The sequence below is a fragment of the Perognathus longimembris genome, chromosome 14 (assembly GCF_023159225.1).
Source record: "Perognathus longimembris pacificus isolate PPM17 chromosome 14, ASM2315922v1, whole genome shotgun sequence".
In the NCBI taxonomy this organism is placed as follows: Eukaryota; Metazoa; Chordata; class Mammalia; order Rodentia; family Heteromyidae; genus Perognathus; species Perognathus longimembris.
In genome coordinates, this window is record NC_063174.1 from 23,132,085 (window position 1) to 23,155,525 (window position 23,441).

Here is a 23,441-nt window from a genome sequence, read left to right on the forward strand (position 1 = left end):
AAAGCTAGGACAAACTAACAAAATGTCACAAAGGCAACTAGTTCGAATCTTGAAAACTTCAGCAAATCGTTTCTTTTGGAAGAAAGTTAATGTCGAGCCCAAAATTCATTACCCCTTTGTCCCTGCTTTTCTCACTCACAGTTCGTTTTACTTCACCTTGCTGCTGGTTGCCTAATGTTTTGTATTAAGTTTTTTTTTAATCTGTTGCAAATATTTAATGGTATTGGAAACTATTAAGTTGGAATTTGCTGGAGGCTAGGATAGTAACTGGGCTAGGATACTCACTTATGCTTTGTTAGTAAGAGCAAGAAGGTAATAGAGAAAGTAAAGACCTTCTTTTGGGAGGTATTGTGCTTATCCCAAGTAATTACCTTACTGATTATCATCATTTGGGCTTCTTATTTTATTTGAAGGACTTCCTTGCTTGTGTTAGTGATACTTGAGCTTACATATATTTTCAGCGTACAATCATAAATAAGAATAAATTTATATATTTTTCTCTTAGCATACAATAGTGTGAATAAGGAATTGCATCTTCAGGGCTGGGGATGCTGGGGATATGGCCTAGTGGCAAGAGTGCTCGCCTCGTACACATGAAGCCCTGGGTTCAATTCCCCAGCACCACATATACAGAAAATGGCCAGAAGTGGCGCTGTGGCTCAAGTGGCAGAATGCTAGCCTTGGGCAAAAAGAAGCCAGGGACCGTGCTCAGACCCTGAGACCAAGCCCCAGGACTGGCCAAAAAAAAACAGTGATAATGCTCAGCCCCTGAGTTCAAGCCACAGGACTGGCCAAAAAAAACCCAAAACATCTTCAGTAACTTTGGTACTGCAAGCAACCCAGCGTCTACGGAGACAGAGGTCTGAAGATGGAGGTTCAAAGCCAGCCCAGGCAGGAAAGCCCATGCGATTCTTATCTCCAGTTAACCACCAGAACACCGGAAGCAGTGCTGTGGCTCACTGCCCAGAGTTCAAACCTCAGGACCAGGAAAACAAAAAAGGGAGAGAGAGAAAGAAAGAAAAGAAAAGAAGAAAAAGAAATGGTAGTGTAGAATAAGTGTTATTTATATCAAGTTTACACAAGACACAGAGACCCTTGAAAATCCCCATGTGTGATTCATTGTCTTTTTTTGTGTGTCTCAATACTAGGGCTTGCACTCAGGGCCTGAGGCTGTCCCCTGAGCTTCTTTTTTGCTCAAGGCTATTGCAGTACCACTTGAGCCACAGATCTACTTCTGACTGTTGGTAGTTTATTGGTGGCAATAATCTCACCAATTTTCCTGACCAGACTGGCTTCAAACCAAGATCCTGGGCTGGGAATATGGCCTAGTGGCAAGAGTGTTTGCCTCACATACATGAAGTCCGGAGTTCGATTCCCCAGCACCACATATATAGAAAACGGTGGCTCAAGTGGCAGAGTGCTAGCCTTGAGCAAAAAAGAAGCCAGGGACAGTGCTCAGGCCCTGAGTCCAAGGCCCAGGACTGGCAAAAAAAAAAAAAAAAATGGCATTACAAGCTATTTTTTTATCCTCTCAACTGAAAATTTACTGGTATCTTCACACAAGACTCTACTAGGAACATCAATCCACAGTCATGCTGATCTCTAAGGATCTTTTTTTTTGGTTTTTGTTTTTTTGCCTGTCCTGGTGCTTGAACTCAGGGCCTGAGCACTGTCCCTGGCTTCTTTTTGCTCAAGGCTAGCACTCTGCCACTTGAGCCACAGCGCCACTTCTGGCCATTTTCTGTATATGTGGTGTTGGGGAATTGAACCCAGGGCCTCATGTATATGAGGCAAGCACTCTTGCCACTAGGCCATATCCCCAGCCCCCAATTTTTTAAATTTAATTTATATTTGGTGCTGGGAATTGAGTCCAGGGCTTTGCCTATGCTGAACTATATCCCAGCCCTTGGTTGTTGTTGTTTTTTTTTTTTTTTTGCCAGTCCTGGGCCTTGGACTCAGGGCCTGAGCACTGTCCCTGGCTTCTTCCCGCTCAAGGCTAGCACTCTGCCACTTGAGCCACAGCGCCACTTCTGGCCGTTTTCTGTATATGTGGTGCTGGGGAATCGAACCTAGGGCCTGTATCCGAGGCAGGCACTCTTGCCGCTAGGCTATATCCCCAGCCCCCCAGCCCTTGGTTTTTTGAGACAACAGTCGTACTATGTAACCCAAGCTGACTAAGTTTAAATAAATTAGTTTTTTGTTTTGAGTTGTTTTGTGCTGGTCCTGGAGATTGAACTCAGGGCCTATGAATGCTACCCTGAGCTTTTTGCCGAAGTCTAGCCTTCTACCACTCAAACCAGAGCTCCACTTCCAGCTTTTTTTTGGAACTCTTTATTGGTTTTGAGTCTCATAGACTTTCTTATTACCCTGGCTGATTTGGGACCACAATCCTCATAGCTTAGCCTCCTGAGTAGCTAGGGTTACAGGCAGGAGCCACTGGTACCTGGTTTAAACATATTAGTTTTATGTGTAGGTTAATGTTGTAAATCTGGGACTTTACTGCCCTTCCTGCTCTGGAACTGCATTTTGTTCTGTCTCAACCTCCCACATGGCCTGGGATAATGAGTGTACCACCATGGTGTTCAGCAGTTGAGAAAGGGTCATGAGTTTGTGCCTCAGATGACCTTGAACCCGCTATATTCCCAGTTAATATTCCCCAAGCTGTCTTTACCAAAGTGGGTTCCTTGAAAGTTGTAGCAAGTAAAAAGAGGAAAAGAGAACGGGCTTTGGGTGCAGCCTGCCTGCTTTGTGCTTTCATTCCTTTTGCCTGGTGGCATAGCTTTCCACAGAAGTAAACTTTGCTTTATTGAAACAATTCTTTATTTTCATGTTGGTTCTTGAAGAGTATATTTATAACAGGATGACAAGTGACTCTTCACACCTAGGATAGGGATTACCTCCCCTCTTCTTGATTTATAGCATTGCTTTTTAAATATTATACAGTAAAATCACCTAAGGAGCTTTTAAAAATGCACATGCTTAGGAGGACCCAAGCAACACTGATTCTGACTTAATTGGTCAGGCTGGATCCAATCTTCAGCACTGTAGGGGTAAAAAGTATGATATAGGTAAGATTTCATTATTAAAGACATACTCAGACAGATGGATGACTGTAGAGCAAGAATTATAAGCAGGAACAATGCTTAAAATCTTGATCTGATAAGGTAATGGTATTACCATATGCAGACAACTCTGATTTCAAGGTTTATTCTGTAGGCTGTGACCATAATCAAGGTGTCATAGTCCATATTTTGTTGCTAATAACATAAAATGGCACAGATTGGATAAATTTCTTTTTTTTAAATGGGGTTTATATTTGCTCAAGATTTTCTAGGTGCAAGGTCAGAGGCAAGAAACAGGGAATGTTGTGTGTGTGTGTGTGTGTGTGTGTGTGTGTGTGTGTGTGTGTGTCTTTCTTTTAGGGTCTCTCTTCAAGATTCAGTCATTGGGACTTACTGTCATGATCTTAACCTAAACATATAAAGCCCACCTCTAAACCTCATAGATTAAGTTTTACCTTTTTAATACTTAATAATAGGGATAAACTTGGACGTGAACCTTGGGAGTCACACCCAGATGTTATCCAGCCAATAAGCACAGGGTTAGGGCAACAAAGATGCCATTCTTTGAGAGTGGATCTGATTATGGCATGGGAAGAGTTGAAGTGAATTTTTTTTTTTTCTGTGAGAAAGCTTTTTAGGTTACAAAGGATCTATAACAACACCAAAGCCAGATAAGGCTGTGCCTATTGGTCTTGTGAATAGGAATAATATTTAATTTCTTTTCATTCTTAAAATACTTTTGTATAAACATAAAGTTCATGTTCTGTTGCCTATAACCTGTAGGACGTTTAAAATTTCTTTGGAGTCTTCTGGTTTTGCTTTAAAATTTGTATTTTAATAATGTTCATGTTTTCTGTAATATAAAAGTAGTTTGGCTAGGTGCCTGTGGCCCACACTTGTAAATCCTTACTAAGGAGGCTGAGGTCTGATGACCAAGCCAGCTTGTAGTTAAAACCCTGAGACTTTTTATCTCTAGTTAATCATGGAAAAGCCATTCTCTACCCCACCCTACAATTGGTTAACAATAATCTTATTTCTGTCACCATAGGCTGTTTTTACCAGGTTTTGTTGGAGATTTTTTGATGTCAAAGATTAATTCCAGGACTATAGATATAGATATAGATATGATATATTATCATGATATATATCTCTACATATGATATATATACCATATATATCCCTCAGTGTTATACCACTTGCTTAGTGTTCAACTCCTAGGAAGGCAAAAATAAAAGTGTAATGTAATGTAATTATTTTTAATCTATATGCTTGTATGTCATATCTTTGTGACATTTTTCATGTTTTTTACTTTTATTCTCATTTTTCTTTTTTAAGGAGTGGACGTACCCTATGAGAAGAGAGATGCAGGTATAAACTTTTATTTATTTATGCCAACCTATGTTATAAATAACTTAAGCTAATTTTACAGAGCATTTGAAGTCTGCTGATTTGTGATCTATGATTCATCATTATTTTGTAAATTAACTGTTTTAATTATTTAAGGTTTATCTTAGATCTTAAAAAGGCAATAGTTAAGCTGGGTACTGTTGGCTCATGCTTAAAATAATAGCCATTCAGGAGTCTAAGATCTAGGAGAATGAGGTTTCAGGCCAGCCTTGGCAGAAAAGTCCAGGAGACTCCATCTCCAAAATAATCAGCAAAAAGAACACACTAGGGAGGTGTGGTGCAGGTGTTATATCTAGTAGAGTGCTAGCCAAGTAAGTGAGTCCAGGGAACTCCAGCTCCTAACTTCAAACCTGGTACCCAAACAAGCAAACAAAAAAAACACCAAGAAGATATGCTTATATAATTTGAGCATTATATAATGAATACATTACATGGTAGATACTTCATGGATATGTAAATTTTCATGTGTCAATTAAATTTTTTTCTCATTTGAGAAATGAATTGTTTCCTTTGGTTAGATTTAGAAATAATATATGTAATGAGTCACATTTTCCTTTTCTGAAAAATGGCATTCCTATTCCTTTCCCATTTCCCTTCTCCTTCTACCACATGAGTCACACCTCCACTTCTGACTTTTTGCTGGTTAACTGGAGACTAAAGAGTCTTAAGGACTTTTTGTCCAGGCTAGTTATGAACCAAGATTCTTAGATATCAACCTCCTGAGTAGTTAGGATTGCAGGTGTGAGCCACCAGCAGCTGGCTTAATCCTTTCCCTTTGCATTTCCTTCTTTGTGGTAATGAGATTTGAACTCAGGGCTAAATGCTTACTGGATTGCTGCTCTACCACTGAATCATGCCTTTAGCTCTTCTGGCACTAGTTATTTTTGTGCCTGGACTATGATCTGCATATTTACACTTTGCAAGATTTGTGCTACCTTATGCAGTTGTTAGTCAAGAAGGATTCTTTGAAAATTGTTTTTGTCCATGCTGGCCTTGAACCATGATCCTCCCTATCTCAATCTCTCAAATAGGCAAGATCACAGGCATGACACCAGCCTTTTACAATTTTTACTGTTTGTAGTAACTCTAGTAGCAATTTCTCATTTCTAGGGCTTTTTAATTTCTAAAAATTTTGTTAACTTTTGTGTCCATAAAAATTCACATTTTAAATGAGTACCTATGAGGTATTTGGTGCTAGAGAAATGCAAAGATGACTAAAAGCTAATTTCTGCCCTATAAGAAGCTAATGTGGGCTGGGAATGTGGCTTAGTGTTAGAGTGCTACCACTAACAAACAAAGCCCTGAGTTTGATTATAGAAAAAGCTGGAAGTGGCACTGTGGCTCAAGTAGTAGAGTGCCTTGAGCAAAAAGAAGCCAGGGATAGTGTTCAGGCCCTGAGTCCAAGCCCCAGGACTGGCAAAAAAAAGAAAAAAGAAGAAGCAGCAGCTAATGTCAAGTTAATCCAGTGCACAAATAATTTTATCATTGTAATTTTTCTGCTTTCTATAGATAATACTTCTAATCTTGTTGCATTTAGTTTTGGTGGGTCTGTTGTTTTTGTGGCAGAGGCTTCACGGTGGCTCAAACTCATTATTTTATACTAACCTCCTAGGTTTTGAGATTAAAAACATGTGCAACCACATCTAGATCTTGTGCTGCTTCTGATTTGGTTGAAAGGTTCTGTGTAATTCCAAAGGAAGATTTTTTTTTTTTTTTTGTGGTGGTGGGGGGTCAGTCATGGAGCTTGAACTCTGGGCCTGGGCGCTCTTCCTGAGCTCTTCAGCTCAAGACTAGCACTCTACCACTTGAGCCACGGTGCCACTTTCAGTTTCCTGGTGGTTGACTGGAGATAAAAGTCTCATGGACTTTACTGCCCTGGCTGACTTTGAACCATGCTCCTTAGATCTCAGCCTCTTGAGTAGCTAGGATTACAGGCATGAGCCACTGGTGCCTGGCAGGAGATATTTTATTTTTAATGACTGTTTTATTTCTAGACAGTAGCACACAAAGAAGTAAAATTAGATGTTAGTTATCTAAAAAGCAAAAAAGTACTAATTCTATCAAGACTACCTATAAAAGACTAGAAATTTATGTATCTGACTCTTCAGAACTGTATTTAAATTTGGAATATTTCATTTGATATTACAAGGCGTACTAACATTTCTCTTCCCAATCATTGCTCATCGTTGCTAGAAAATGTTCCTTAAATAACATACTCTTAAGCAAATTACTGTAACTGCTACAAAAAAGATATCATAAATCTATTATGTGGTATATATTTGGTCTATTTTTTTTTCTTCCCTAGGAAATTTTACCTGGACTGTTCTTAGGCCCATATTCTTCTGCTATGAAGAGCAAGGTAGGAAATTTGGGTTAAGATCTCTAAGAGTTTTTTCCCCCTAGTTTATTTTATTGTTGTTTTATAAGTTACATACAGCTCCAAGAGAATTTTGTAACCAATTTTTCTCCAGTAGAGTTTTACGCTGGGTTGCATTCACACCAATCGGTTGCATTCAGATAATTGTCACCCTATAGCACCTGTCTCTTTCAATTTCGTGTGTGTGTGTGTGTGTGTGTGTGTGTGTGTATTTGCATTACTAGAGTTTTGAACTTAAGGCCTTCCTTTTTCTTTTATTATTTTTCAAATAAGGTCTCTCCTCTCCGCCCACCCCCCCAACCCCTCAGCTGGCCTGGATGACGGTACTCCTATTTATGCTTTCCACAGATCTGAGATGACTGGCCCCTGTCACTGTACCCAGAATTTTATTGGTTGAGATGGGGTCTTTGGAATATTTTTCTAGCTATTGCTTTGACCTACAATCTTCCCAATGTCAGCATTCCAAGTAAGCTAACTCTTACTTATTTTGGAGCACTAATATTTAAATTTGGCCTTTTGCTTGTTAGGCAGACCACTTTTGAACCATGCTTCTAGTCCTTCTTTGTTTTAATTTGTTTTAGTTAATTTTCAGGTAAGGTCTTACACTTTTTTTTTTTTGCCAGTCTTGGGGCTTGAACTCATGAACTCGGAGCCTGAGCACTGAACCTGGCTTCTTTTTTTTTTGCTCAAGGCTAGCACTCTTACCACTTAAACCACAGTGCCACTTCCAGCTTTTTCTATATATGTGGTGCTGAGGAATTGAACCCAGGGTTTCATGTATGTGAGGTGAGCACTTCACCACTAGGCCATATTCCTAGCCCATGAGGCTTACACATTTTGAGGGGCCAGCCTTGGGCTCGCCAAAAATCTTGCAGAGCTGGGATTACAGTCTGTACCTCCAGAAACGGATTATTTATTCAGTTGGCAGGTGGTCTCACTACTCTGATTGCATCAGAGAACTCTTCTTGATCTCTTCCTCATGAGTGGCTGAAATAAAAGGCATGAGCCACAGCAATTTTCTTTCCCAATTTTGCTAGGCCATTAGTACTCAAGTGTTTTACCAAAAATCATAGGTAAGTTTTTATAATTTATTTTTAGAAACTCATTCTGAACAATATAAGATGACGATAGGGCCAATATTTTACTTAACCTCTTTCAAGGATAAGAATATATATGTCTATTATTGGAAAATGATTTGTTTATTTTTCCAAACTTGAGGTATTATAGTATGTACATTCCATGTAGTCAAACCCTAGTAAACTTATTTTTTTTTATTTTTTTATAATTTACTTATTTAACAAAAATTTTTGACAAGGTGTTGTGCACAAGGGGTACGGGTACAGTTACATAGTAGGACAGTGTGTACATTTCTTTTGATATCTTACACCCTGTTTTTCTTTCCCTTCCCTAGGTCAGGTAGACATAGATATAATACACAGTGTACCAAGAACATATACAATAGCCACGTGGCCTACGCCAAAGGAAATTCGCTAGGGCTTTAAATGTAATGTTGACAGTAGACAATATGTCAACAATAGTCTTATATGAGCGTGCATACATAGCTTTTGAGCTATTGTGATCCACTGAAAGGCCTATTTTTGACCTTTATATGTTGAGTAGTTGTTTGGTTTTGGATACATAATGTAGGGTCGCTGACCTAGACCTGTGGGATATACCATTTAACAAGAAGTTTTTGGTTTCACAGACCTGGTCTCTACTGTCTCCCCCTTCCCCCTCCTTAACAGTCATATATCAAGGAGATCATGCCCCTTTGTTTTCTGTGTTCTAGGCTTGTCTCGCTCAACATTATTTTTTCAAGTTCTGACCATTTCCCTGCGAATACCAGTATTTCACCATTTCTAATCACTATGTAATATTCCATTGTGTATAGGTACCATATTTTTTGGATCCATTCATCTGGGGAGGCATCTGGGTTGTTTCCATATTTTGGCTATTGTGAATTGTGCAGCGGTAAACATAGAAGTGCAGATGTCTTTTTGATATCTTGGGACCTGTTGTTCAGGATAGATGCCTAGGAGTGGTATGGCTGGGTCATAGGGTAGGTCTATGTTGAGCTTTTTGAGAAACCTCCATACTGTTCTCCAAAGTGGTTGTACTAATTTGCACTCCCACCAACAATGGAGAAGGGTTCCTCTTTCCCTGCACCCCCTCCAGCATTTGTTGTTGCCTGAGTTCAGAGTATAGGCCATTCTAACTGGAGTGAGGTAGTATCTCAGGGTTGTTTTTATTTGCATTTCCTTTACTGCCAGGGATGTTGAACATTTCCTCATATGTTTCTTTGCCATTTTTATCTCTTGTCTTGTGAAGTCTCTCTTTAGCTCCTTTGCCCATTTCCTAATTGGTTTACTGGGCTTGGAGGGGCTTAGTGAGTTCTCTGTAGATGACAGATATTAGGCCTTTGTCTGTTGCTGTGCTGGTAAAGATCCTTTCCCATATCATTGGCTGTATTTTGGAGGCTATGTCCTTAGCTGTGCAGAAACTTTTTATTTTGTAGTAGTCCCATTTGTTGAGTCTCTCCCCTAAAACCCTAGTAAACTTCTAAATTACACCGTCAAAATTAAAGAGATCTCATTTCAGTTTATATTGTCACCTCTACTCGTTTAATAGGTCATATTTTCCCATTTTTCATAACAAAATTGAACCTCAGGGCTTATGTCATAGAGCTGGGAGATTTAGCTCAGGCTCTCATGATGCTTAAACCCCTACTTTTTTGTGTGTGTGCTGGCCTGGGGGCTTGAATGTCAGGGTTTGGGTGCTGTCCCTGAACTTTTTGCTCAAAACTAGCACTCTACCAACTTGAGCCATAGCTCCACTTTCAACTTATTATTGGAGATAAGAGTCTCATGTACTTTCCTGCCTGGTCTGATTTCAAGAGCCACTGGCACCTGGCAACCCAGGCTTTTAGCTACTGCTAAAAGGCTCTTCAAGCTCTAGAAATACAGATTTTAAAATAATCTGGGGGCTGGGGATATAGCCTAGTGGCAAGAGTGCCTGCCTCGGATACACGAGGCCCTAGGTTCGATTCCCCAGCACCACATATACAGAAAACGGCCAGAAGCGGCGCTGTGGCTCAAGTGGCAGAGTGCTAGCCTTGAGCGGGAAGAAGCCAGGGACAGTGCTCAGGTCCTGAGTCCAAGGCCCAGGACTGGCCAAAAAAAAAAAAAAAATAATAATAATAATCTGTATTAGCCTTTAGAGTACATTTAATGTATTAATCTCAAATTGTTGAACTATCTTGCTGATTACTTCAGGAAGTTTACCATGAAATTAGTTTTAGTTTTAATCTTATGTACTTAAGGCTAACATGAGTCCTATGTATTGCAGGCATCTGTGTAAGATATTTTATGTTTCAAACTGCCTCTCTCTTCCCCATCCTTCCCATTTTGTTTTGTTTTTTACAGTTACCTATACTACAGAAACATGGAATAACCCATATAATTTGCATACGACAAAATATTGAAGCAAACTTCATTAAACCAAACTTTCAACAATTATTTAGGTAAGAATTTTTGGTATGGTTTATAAAAATCTTTTTTTTTTTTTTTTTTTTTTTGCCAGTCCTGGGCCTTGTACTCAGGGCCTGAGCACTGTCCCTGGCTTCTTTTTGCTCAAGATTAGCACTCTGCCACTTGAGCCACAGCGCCACTTCTGGCCGTTTTCTGTATATGTGGTGCTGGGGAATTGAACCCAGGGCCTCATGTATATGAGGCAAGCAGTCTTGCCACTAGGCCATATCCCCAGCCCCGGTTTATAAAAATCTTAAGGATAGAAAATACGTAATGTAGTTTTATGTTGTTTGGGTTTTTTTTCCGCTTTGTTTTGAGGTACAGCGGATCAAACCCAGGGCCTCATGCATGTTAGTACTCTATTGTTGAGGAATATTCCTGGGACTATAAAGTGACAGGATCACTTAGAACAGTCATCTGATCTTGTGGAGTTGATAGAAACAGAAAAAGAAGGCTAAGAATTACAGGCACATTTTTGTTTCTTTCCTAGGATCCCATGAATAGTTTTTTTTATGGCTTATAGTAACCATTTTAACCATGTGGATTTTTTATACAAAAATATCAGTGTTCATGTACTATTTAAGGATTTACTTACTATGCCCTCAAGCAATACAAACTCTATGACATAGTTCTCAAATTTTCCTTCTTTGAAAATTATTTTGCATTCTTTTCATGGTTACCAAGAAATATTCAGAGTTAATTTTTTATACATAACTATACTTATCATAAATTATTTTATTTTCAGATATTTAGTCTTGGATATTGCAGATAATCCAGTTGAAAATATAATACGCTTTTTCCCTATGGTAGGTATTGATACTTTAATATTTAAAATTAATTGATAATTTGAATCTCTTAATTGTGGTTCTAAAATATTAGTTTTACTTCATTAGTACTGAAAATTGTGGTATTATTTTTATTTTTTTTTATTTTTTATTTTTGGCCAGTCCTGGGCCTTGGACTCAGGGCCTGAGCACTGTCCCTGGCTTCTTCCCGCTCAAGGCTAGCACTCTGCCACTTGAGCCACAGCGCCGCTTCTGGCCGTTTTCTGTATATGTGGTGCTGGGGAATCGAACCTAGGGCCTCGTGTATCCGAGGCAGGCACTCTTGCCACTAGGCTATATCCCCAGCCCCCTATTTTTTAAAGAAAATGGATTGTTTGGAGAAACTTTCAAATTAAATTTTAGTTCCTATAAACTTGGAGTAGTTGTATTTAAGGAATTTTGGCATGTTTTTGTTTTTGGTTCTTTTGTTTGAGATAAGTTTGTGGTATAGCCCTAGCAAACCTTGAATTCATGATTCCCTTGCCCTCATCCTCCCCTCTCAGCACCTGGGATTATAGGCATGGCTCTATAGCCAGTACAGTGTTCCTGAATCAAGACACATCACTTTTCATCTAAATTAGCATTATGTTTTTTTGTTTTTTTTTAGTTTTTATTGTCAAACTGATATACAGAGAGGTTACACTTATGTTACACATATGTTAGGCATTGGATACGTTTCTTGTACTATTTGTTACCTCTTCCCTCATTCCCCCCTCCCCCCCATTAAGTTGTTATTTTTGTGTGTGTGTTTTCTTTTTTGGTACTGGGGATCGAACACAGGACGTTGCACTTGCTAGGCAAGCACTTTGCCACTGAGCTACATCCCAGCCCCCATTAAGTTATTTTTTATAAATTTAATTTTATTTCACTATGACTTATTTTATGTTCATCTATGTACATAGTTTTAATACATTGTCTTTGACCTTCAGACTAAAGAATTTATTGATGGGAGCTTACAGAATGGAGGTGAGTTGTGTTTTTTTGTCAATAATGGAGCTTGAAGTCAAGGTCTAGATGTGGTCCTGGAGCTTGAAGTCTGGGCCTAAGTACTGTTCCAGAGCTTTTCTGCTCAAGGCTGGCAATCTACCATTTTGAACCACAGTACCACTTCCAGTTTTCTGATGGTTAATTGGTGATAAGAGTCTCACAAACTTTCCCACCTGGCTGGCTTTGAACCTTGATCCTCGGATCTCAGCTTCATTTCAGTATGTATATTGTTTTATATACTCACGAAGAGGCACTTGGGTATTGCACCTTTGTGATTCTTTCCTAAGACCATCCTCTTTTGGTCTCACTGTATGGTATCTAGAATCCTATGTAATTTGTCATATCCTAAAGCGTTTTAATTCTAATTTTGCATATCAGAGAGAACATGTACTGTTTTCTCTCTGATCTTGGCTTACCTCACTTAACATGATGTGTTTTAGTTCTATCCATTTCCCTGCAAATGACATTACTTTCTTTCTAGTGATTGTGTAAAATTCCATTGTATGTAGGCACCACATTTTTTGGATCCATTCATCTATTGTGGGGCATCTGGGTTGTTTCTATGTCTTGGCTATTGTGAATAGTGCAACAGTGAACATGGATGTGCAGATGTCCTTTTCATATCCTGGTTCATGATGCTCAGGATAGAGACATAGGAGTGATATAGCTGGGTTGAGGGGAAGATCTGTTTAGTGGTTTTGTTGGTTGTAGGGCTTGAACTAAGGGCCTGGGTGCTATCCCTGAGCCTCTTTGTGCTGAAAGCTAGCACTATACCACTTGAACCACAGTGCCACTTCCAGTTTTGTTGAACCACAATCCTCGGGGCTGGGAATATGGCCTAGTGGCAAGAGTGTTTGCCTCGTATACATGAAGCCCTGGGTTCGATTCCTCAGCAACACATATATAGAAAAGGCCAGAAGTGGCGCTGTGGCTCAAGTGCTAGCCTTGAGCCAGGGACAGTGCTCAGGCCCTGAGTCTAAGCCCCAGGACTGGCAAAGAAAAAACAAAACGAACCCACAATCCTCAGATCTCAGCCTCCTGAGTAGCTAGGATTACAGGTGTGAGCCTGTGAATCCATTTTATGTCCCTTTCTTGCCTTATTGTTTTGGCTAAGAATTCCAGAACTATACTGAAGAGGAGTGGAGACAGTGGGCATCTTCACCTTGTTTCTGATTTTAGTTTAGTTTTTCTCCACTTACTATAATGTTGGCTGTTGGTCTGTCATATAATAATAGCCTTTATTATTTTAAAGAATGTGCCTTCTCTTCCTAGTTTCTCCAAAGCTTTAACATGAATGAGTGTTGTATTTTGTCCAAGGCTCTTTCTGCATTTACTGAGATGGTCATGTGGTTCTTGTCCTTGGCTCTGTTGAAGTGGTGCATTATATATACTATTGATTTGTGTATGTTAAACCAGCCTTGCATCTATGGGATGAAGACTATTTGGTCATAATGTATTTTTTGTACTTGTTTCTGGATTCTGTTGGCTAATAGTTTATATATTTTTTATTTTTGTCAGTCCTTGGGCTTGAACTCAGGGCCTGAGTACTGTCCTTGGCTTTTTGCTCAAGGCTAGTCTGTCGTTCTCTTTTTTTTGTTGGGATCCTTACCTGGTTTGGAGATGAGTATGATATAGAATGAGTTTGGAATTGCTCCCTCTGTTTCTATGTCACAGAAAAGTTTGAGGAGTATTGGTATTCGTTCATCTTTAGAAGTCTTATAGAATTCAGTGGTGTAAATTATTTCTTATTGCAACTTTTTTAGTTGATGTTTATCCCATATGCTGTATATGGAAATTGTAAAGTGAAGTATACTACCCAAATTTGTATTTTCCAAACTTATTGTTTCATTTAATTTCTTTATAAGTCTATGGTTCTCTATACAATTTGAAAAGTATTAAATGACATATATATATATGTATATACATATGTATATACATATATATGATAGGACATGTGTAAGGAAAAGTTTACTGTGGCTGATAATTGATTTTAGTATGTATCAGTTGCTAACTCCTGTGTTTGTCTCTGACAATAACTATTTGTTTTTCTTAGGTAAAGTTCTTGTTCATGGAAATGCAGGGATCTCTAGAAGGTAAGAAGTTAAAAGATAATTTTTGTTTACTTCAAATTTATGAGTGCATTTTCTAAATTTTTTGTCTTGTCTTCAGCGCTGCCTTTGTTATTGCATACATTATGGAAACATTTGGAATGAAATACAGGTAAGAAAGTACATTCAAGCCTAACTACCGTTTAGATTGTCATTAAAATGAACCTTATAGAAATGGGAGTTTAAAGTTAATATTCTTTGTTTTTTCATACAGATGTGTTTCATTAGATAAGTTCTTACATCTCATGGTTAATCTCTTAACCTAATTTATCTTCCTCTTGTATAGATTTCTTTTAGGCTAATATTTTTTAGTGGTTTCTGGAAAGTAGTGTTAACTGTTGGTATTTTAAGAAGTCATGGTAACATGGGTGAAATAACCCATAGGAAACTACTTTCTTTCCACTAGGTAACTGGTAAGTCTCAGTTTAAAACCTCTCGGACACAAATAACAGTGTTCACCTTATTTAAAACTCTTAATTTAGCAAGTCTTTAACTCCTATTTCCTGAATGAGAAGCAGGAAATGTCTACTTGTCGTTTTTCTTAACAGTGTACTCTCTCTGTCTTTCTCTTGTTTCTCTCTCTCTGAAATTCCTTGCTTTGCCACTTTAAAAATAAAAACAAAAAATAAGAGTCTAATTTATGCTGAATATGGTGGTAGTATCTGTAATCTCAGGAGACTGAGGATTTTTTTAGTTGAAGGCTAGCATGGGTACATAATGAGACTGTGTTAGAGGTTAATTTATTGTATTTTCCTTTTCTTATATATTTTATTTATCTATTTTATTATATATTTTTGTTTGTTTGTTTTGTTTTTTTTGCCAGTCCTGGGGCTTGAACTCAGGGCCTGAGCACTGTCCCTAGCTTCTTTTTGCTCAAGGCTAGCACTCTACCAGTTGAGCCACAGAGCCACTTCCAGCTTTTTCTATATATGTGGTGCTGAGGAATCGAACCCAGGGCTTCATGTATACGAGACGAGCACTCTTGCCACTAGGCCATATTCCCAGCCCCTTATTATATATTTTTAAATTATATTTTCCTATTTATAGTTGAGTGGAAAATTACCTAGGAATTGTCTGTTGTACCTATTTACAAGTCAAATTTCTCTCTCTTTTTTTGTTTTTTTGTTTTGTTTTGTTTTGCCAGTCCTGGGCCTTGGACTCAGGGCCTGAGCACTGTCCCTGGCTTCTTTTTGCTCAAGGCTAGCACTCTGCCACTTGAGCCACAGTGCCACTTTTGGCCGTTTTCTATATATGTGGTGCTGGGGAATTGAACCCAGGGCTTCATGTCTATGAGGCAAGAACTCTTGCCACTAGGCCATATCCCCAGCCCCGTCAAATTACTCTTGTCAAAAATCATTGTCTTTAATCATAGTAAACTTATTTTTAGAAAGAACAGAGGACTTATGACCAAAAAAGCCTAGTGTATAGTATTACCTTTCTCTTGTTGTAAAAATTAGGAATCCTGTCATCATTAGCAAATAGAAAAATTGGCTTTAAAATATCAATTATTGGCTAGGAATGTGGCTTAATGGTAGAGTGGCTTGCCTAGCATTCATGAAGCCATGGGTTCGATTCCTCAGTACCATATAAACAGAAAATACCAGAAGTGGTCAGAAGTGTGGTAAAGTGAGAAAAAGAAGCCCAGAGACAGTGCCCAGGCCCTGAGTTCAAACCCAAGAAGTGGCCAAAAAAAAAAAAAAAATCAGTTATTGAGGGAATTAAAGAAATATGTTTTCATTAAGGGGATTTTATATGCACTGCAGTACTTTGCAATATATCTGTATTGATATATTGCATATACATATATTTATACATAATTATATAGACATGTGCACATATACACATGTACATATGTGTATATATATGTGCAGTGTGTATGTGCAGTACATATGTATACATATTCTCTATTCATCTTGTCAGTGATACTAGTAGTAGAAGTAATCTTCAATTGTCTCTTGCTGAGTACTCTTAACTTGTACTGTATAACTGGTATGTTATATGTACAGAGTGATTTTACAATCATTATCTTCCGTCTTCACTGCAATTTTCCAAAGTCAGAAAAATATGAAAATTTAGAGAGGTTGGTCAAGTTCCCTTGAACTCATAGTTGGGATTAGAACATGAAGAGGGATTATAATATTTAATCTTATGTAGGCTTAAGATCAATGATTATTTCCCTATTTTAGGTAAATTTTTAGGTAAGTTCCTACTTTGTATAAATTCTGGAAAACTTGAGATTAATTTGTGAAATTTTGAAATAATTTGGAATAAAAATTAATTTCATCACACCTTTTTTTTTCAGAGATGCTTTTGCTTATGTCCAAGAAAGAAGATTTTGTATTAATCCTAATGCTGGATTTGTCCATCAACTTCAGGTAATTTAACTTTTTTTCCATTTTCTCTTTAAGGCAATCAAAATGTAAGATAGGCCAGGCACAAGTGGCTCATGCCTGTAATTATATACTTACCCAGGAGGAGTAGGAAAGTCCATCAGACTTACCTCCAATTAACTACCAGAAAACCAGAAGTGGCACTGTGGCTCAAAGTGGTAGAGTACTGGCCTTGAGCAAAAGAGCTCAGAGATAGTGCCCAGGCCCAAGTTCAAGCCCCCCACCACTGACAAAAAAAGAAAGTAAGATGGTTAAAATCCTTTGTCCTTGTCACTTAGTATATAATTTACTCTGAACTTAATATTTGAAAATATTAATTTGATGATTTAAGCTTATATTTCAATTTAAAATATTTTTAAAATTGTTATTAGCAAGAAGAGAGAGTACCACCTTCCTAACTGTTTTAGGTGTATTTCCAAACATGTTTTATGCTTGAATTTTGCTATGTTGACCAGTATCAGCATCATTTCTCCAATAGTGTATTTATACCATTTCCATTTACTTTTTTATCTTTCATTTATTTTATATAATTGTTTATATACTTCCTTTTTTAAAAAACCTCACACTATATAATAGAGGGCTTTTTTTTTTCTCCCTATATACTTATTTTTTACAGTGTGGGGATGGAATCCAGGTCCTTAACATATGACAAACATGCACTGAGCTACATCCCGGCTAGTTGTATCTTTAAGTAGATTTAAGTAGTGTTAGCCAATGTAAAATTATTTTATATTACTTCCTATACTTCTCATAGGTGTATGTTTTCTACATGCAATTGTACTTTATTCTAATTCATATTCTCTAGTTGCTCATTAATTCTCATTCAGCTCCCTCAAGTTTCTTGATTACTACTTATAAGAATTCCTGTGAGTGTTATATCTTCTACAAGTCCATGCATATTAGAAAATATTTTTCTATTGCTCCTTTATTTGAAGGTCAGTTGGCTAGATAAAAGCTTTCAGTATTTTCTCCTTTATAGCTTTGTATGTCTACCCTGATATATTCTCTAGAATGCTGTTCCAGAGAACTCTGATGGCAGACTAATTTATAAATTTTTCCTCCATAAAGAACTTGATTATGATAGGGAGAGTGATATTTAGATGTCTGTCAGGGTTTTTGCTGTGGTGGATGTTTTGAATCTTTGTGTTTCTTGTTCCTTGCAGATTCTAGACTTTGCTTATTTCAGAGAAGTCTACTATTATGTATTTGGATTTTTTGGTTTTTGTATTGTACGTGGTCTTTCTCAGGCCTGTAGCATACAATTTTTCTCTTTTCTCTTTCATATATCTGTTTTTCTCTTTATTCTCAACTTGGTTCTTTTCTTTTGTTTTAATGCGCACATTTTGTTTGTCTTCCATATCCTGTGCTGTGTTTGTTTTATGAGATTCATAATTCCAGACTGTTCAAGGAAAAATGGAAAGCAGAATCTTAAGCACATGCAATTTCTTTGCCTTGAAGGGGGAAAACATGAAAAAGTGAGTGACTGGCGAGTTAGGGTTACGATGCAGTTTTGTTTTCTGAGATAGGAGGAACTATAGCATTATCTGTATGCTGTTTTGAACCATCTAGGGCAAAGGGGAAAATGAATACCTTGCTAGAATTGCTTGGTATGGTCTATTTTTTTTTTAATCGTCCATTTCATTGTTGGGCTCGAACATCTGTTGTCATATCTGTTCCTAGGAGTCCTTTTTATATCTTTCTTGAATTTTTAGAAATGCCATTTTCCAAAGTCAACTTGGGCTGTCATAGGAAAATAACATAGGCAGGGTGGCTTGATAAAATACAATTTTATCTCTCAGATCTTGAGGCCAAGAAGTCCAAAATCAAATGTTCTGGTTAAAAATCCTCTTGTAAAGGGCTGGGAACATGGCCTAGTGGCAAGAGTGCTTGCCTAGCATACATGAAGCCCTGAGTTCAATTCCTCAGCACCACATATATAGGAAAAGCCAGAAGGGGCGCTGTGGCTCAAGTGGCAGAGTGCTAGCCTTGAGCAAAAAGAAGCCAGGGACAGTGCTCAGGCCCTGAGTTCAAGCACCAGGACTGGCAAAAAACAAAAACAAAACAGAAAAATCCTCTTTGTCTCATGTATAACTCACTGTAGGAATTACTGTGTTAGACTTTACTTTTTTTTTTTTTTTTGGCTTGGACTCAGGGCCTGAGCACTGTCCCTGGCTTCTTTTTGCTCAAGGCTAGCACTCTGCCATTTGAGCTGCAGCACCCACTTCGGGCCATTTTCTATATATGTGGTGCTGGGGAATTGAACCCAGGGCTTCATGTATGTGAGGCAAGCACTGTTGCCACTAGGACATATCCCCAGCCCTAGCCTTTACTTTTAATAGACCAAGATCAGGTACTTGGCTATCAGCAACTCAGTTTCTCCTCTACCTTAAGGATTGCTTCAAAAAGAAGGCAGGTGTAAGTGTTGACATTTTTCTCCTACAGCTTACTCATACTTTCTTACAGTCTGGTTACATCTATCTTAAGTATGCTATTAACTTCTCTGCCTGTGTTAGCTGTTGAAGCAGGCATCTTCTGTGTGTAGGTGTATTCCAAACTGTCCTGGGACACATAATCCTCCTGCCTTGGGCTCCTCAGTACTGGGATTATAGGTATATACCACAAGGCCAGGCCAGTTTTCAAAAAAATTATTATGAAATACAGTATATATACAGGAAATGAATAAGTAAGCACCCATGTAGCCATTTCCAAGTCAAGAAATGAATTATTCACCTGGGCTTCTGAAGCCCCTTACTGCCCTTTCCATATACAACTCCCTTTTTACCTTTGAAGATATCTGTTATCTTGACCTGTTCTATTAATTGCTTCCCTTTTTCTTCTTCCTATTCATGATTATTTATGTCTCCTAGTTTCCTCAAATGTCCTTGTCTTCATAAAGGGCAAGAGGAGCAGAAATGCCTTTACTCTTCTGGATAAAGGGGATCATTGTTACTCTCCTAGGGCAAGAGTTTTATTGTTTCTGAGGAATTAGAAAACCAAATATATACTTAGATACAGCAAAAGACTTATGATTTTTTAAAGCATCATACTGAGTTTTTATTCTTAGAACCTTTTAATGACATTGCCAGTTTAAGGTTTTTCTGTATATGTGTATATATGTCTGTCTGTCCATGTATCCATACTAGGGCTTGAACTCAGGGCCTGGGCACTGTCTCTTAGCTTTCTCATTCAAGGCTAGCACTCTACCTACCACTAGAGCAATAGCTTCACTCACATATTTTTTTTTTTTTGGCCAGTCCTGGGCCTTGGACTCAGGGCCTGAGCACTGTCCCTGGCTTCTTCCCGCTCAAGGCCAGCACTCTGCCACCTGAGCCACAGCATCCCTTCTGGCCATTTTCCATATATGTGGTGCTGGGGAATCGAACTGAGAGCTTCATGTGTAGGAGGCAAGCACTCTTGCCACTAGGCTATATTCCCAGCCCCCACTCACATATTTTTGGTAGTTAATTGGAGATGAACGCCTCACAGACTTAGGTAAGTCCTAAGTCTAAGCCTAAGTTGGATTCAAACCACAATAGTCAGGTTCCATGATCCTATGTGCTAGGATTTTTGTTGCTCTTAATATCGGAATTAGAAACTTTCTTAGCTAACACCACAGTGGTGGTGGACAGGTACTGACTGGCAGGTAAATGTGTGAACTTGCTTTATATTATCAGCCGATGATTATGAGGTAAGAATTTTTTTAAAGTTTTTATTGTAAAACTGATGTACATAGAGGTTACAGTTTCATACGTTAGGCATTGGATACATTTCTTGTACTGTTTGTTACCTTGTCCCTCATACCCCCCTCCCTCCCCCCTTTCCCTTCCCCTCCCCCCCCCAGGTGTTCAGTTCACTTACACCAAACATTTTTGCAAGTATTGCTTTTGTAGTTGTTTCTCTTTTTTTACCCTGTGTCTCTCAAATTTGGTATTCCCTTTGAATTTCCTACTTCCAATACCCATAAACACTGTTTCCAATATACTCAGATAAGATTACAGCGATAGTGTAGGTACAACCACAGGAAGGTGATACAAGAACATCATCAGTAATAGAAGCTACAGATAAACATAGGACGTTGAAAGTAGTTACAACTGTGATATAACAATTGTTTCCACAACATGGATTTCATTTCTCTTAGCATCATCTTATGTGTTCATAAGGGTATAGCTATTGGGCCTTGTGATGCTCTGTTATGAATTGCCTAAACCTGTACTAATTATTCCCAATAAGGGAGACCATAGAGTCCAAACATCCAGAAGGAAAGGCCTATACAGATACAAGAAGCATTTAGAACCCCAAATCGACCAGACCAGAATAGCACATCCCACTGACACATTGTGATCAAAACAGCTTCAGCAGAGTGCAAGGAAAAAATACTCAAAGCTGTTAGGGCAAAGAAAACAATCACATATAAAGGAAAAGCAATAAGAATTACTCCAGACTTCTCAGCAGAGACCATGAAAGCAAGGAGAGCCTGGAATGAAGTATACCAAACTCTAAATAAAAATAACTACCAACCAAGAATTCTGTACCCAGCCAAACTCTCCTTCATAGCCGAAGGTCAAATAAAAGTCTTCCACAATAAGGAAAAACTGAATCAATATATCTCCACCAAACCAGCCTTACACAAAATCCTTAAAGATGTACTATACAGGGAAAATAATCAAGATCCCAACACAGACAGAGAAATGAACCCTAATTAGTAAACTCTAGATCAAGAAATGGGAAGACACAGCTTTAAACAAGATAGTGATAATGAGGTAAGAATTAAAAACCTGTATTTCTCTTGCAGTGTGGAGGCAGTTTATTATAAACGAAGAATGCTGGCAATATACACATTAATGACTGTTTGGGGTTTTAAGAATGTAAATGTGTCAGTTAATTAAGGTCTTTTTCTAGGAATATGAAGCCATCTACTTAGCAAAGTTAACAATACAGATGATGTCACCACTCCAGATAGAAAGGTCCTTGTCTGTTCATTCTGGTAACACAGGTATGGGTTTTTTATTTTGGGGGTAAAAGTTGGGGAGAGAAAAAAAAAATTAAGTGGAAAAGAAGCATGTATTGCTTATACAAATTATACTAAGCAACTTGTTTAGGACATTTTGTAGTAGCTATTGAATTAAACCAAGATAATTTAAAAGTATTAACTCCATATGTATTAGAGTGAGCTTCTGTGTGAAGATCAGATATGTTTCATTTAGTTTTAAATCTCTTAAATAATTTAACTTGTACCTATTAAAATGAGTCTGAGGGACAAGGCTGCTCTTATTTTTTTTAAAGGTGAAATAAAGGCTTGTTTGGAGTTTAAATAGTAACATGAGCTCCCTTAGTTTTTCTCTGCCTACCAACCAGTATTGATCTCCTCTGTACTATTTAGAAGCACTTACAGTCCCTCATTTTCTTTTCTTTTCTTTTCTTTTTTTTGGCCAGTCCTGGGCCTTGGACTCAGGGGCTGAGCACTGTCCCTGGCTTCTTTTTGCTCAAGGCTAGCACTCTTGCCACTTGAGCCACAGCGCCACTTCTGGCTGTTTTCTCTATATGTGGTGCTGAGGAATCGAACCCAGGGCTTCATGTATGAGAGGCAAGCACTCTTGCCATTAGGCCATATTCCCAGCCCCGGTCCCTCATTTCCTTTCTTTCTTTCTTTCTTTCTTTCTTTCTTTCTTTCTTTTTTTTTTTTTGCCAGTCCTGGGCCTTGGACTCAGGGCCTGAGCACTGTCCCTGGCTTCTTTTCGCTCAAGGCTAGCACTCTGCCACTTGAGCCACAGCGCCACTTCTGGCCGTTTTCTATATATTTGGTGCTGGGGAATTGAACCCAGGGCTTCATGTATATGAGAAAAACACTCTTGCCACTAGGCCCTATTCCCAGCCCCCCTCATTTTCTAAGATAACAATCTAAGCACATTCTATAAAGGACATGCTTCTCCTGATTACCTTCCACTTGAGCCACTATATACCCTGCCTTCCAGACTTATCTTTATAAATGTGTAATGAATGACATTTTTTGCTTTGCCAAGCTTTCGCTGACTTAATTCCTTTCAGAAGGAAACACAGATTACCATGGCAGTAAAGGTCCTGACTTTCCATGTGTCTGTTCTGATTCGCAGTCTAGAAAACTGAACTGCTTAATGGTGCTTATTTTTCTCACCTAAAGTGAAAAGTATGTGTCCAGACTGGGGCTTGAACTCAGGGCCTAGGCACTGAGTTTTCTCACCTAAAAATGGACATAATCAGCCTTTTCTTGGAAATGGCACCTCAGGAAAAAGTGATTCATTCATTCTTCCAATCTTGATTCAGAGTTCCTGGAGAAGTGCAGCAGTTCATCCAAACTCAATCACAGGACCCTCGTGATTTGATGTTGCCTCCCACCTTTCTCCCTTATATTCCTATTTTGCCCTTATTTTATTAATCGTATATAGAGATAGTAGGATCATACTAGAATCTGACATCTGAATGAATGATTACTAGGATTTAGCACAAACCTTAAGCTAAGTCTGACAACTGTACCCTAAACTTTTCTTTTGTCTGGACTCAGATTTTTCATATAGGGATATGTTTATCTGTGGGAAGTTTCTATATGCACAGACTTCAGGTATAAATAGAAGATGAAAGAAAGTCTTATTTGCTACATACATTCTTTGGTTCCCAACTCGAGTTTTTTGTGGTTTGTTTTTTGCCAGTCCTGGCCTTGGACTCAGGACCTGAGCACTGTCCCTGGCTTCTTTTTGCTCAAGGCTAGCACTCTGCCACTTGAGC

The 23,441-nt window shown here is 38.4% G+C and overlaps 1 protein-coding gene across 1 annotated transcript in view; it reads left to right on the forward strand.

The window, feature by feature from the left end:
- The window catches only part of Styx (serine/threonine/tyrosine interacting protein), a 28,320-nt gene that overhangs the window by 826 nt on the left and 4,053 nt on the right, over positions 1–23,441 (forward strand). The window contains exons 2-10 of the mRNA XM_048362988.1: positions 4,398–4,430; positions 6,775–6,828; positions 10,269–10,366; positions 11,119–11,179; positions 12,127–12,163; positions 14,238–14,277; positions 14,354–14,404; positions 16,595–16,667; positions 21,582–21,675. Of these exons, the coding sequence (XP_048218945.1) occupies positions 4,398–4,430; positions 6,775–6,828; positions 10,269–10,366; positions 11,119–11,179; positions 12,127–12,163; positions 14,238–14,277; positions 14,354–14,404; positions 16,595–16,667; positions 21,582–21,675 (541 nt within the window). The remainder of the gene's footprint in view (positions 1–4,397; positions 4,431–6,774; positions 6,829–10,268; positions 10,367–11,118; positions 11,180–12,126; positions 12,164–14,237; positions 14,278–14,353; positions 14,405–16,594; positions 16,668–21,581; positions 21,676–23,441) is intronic.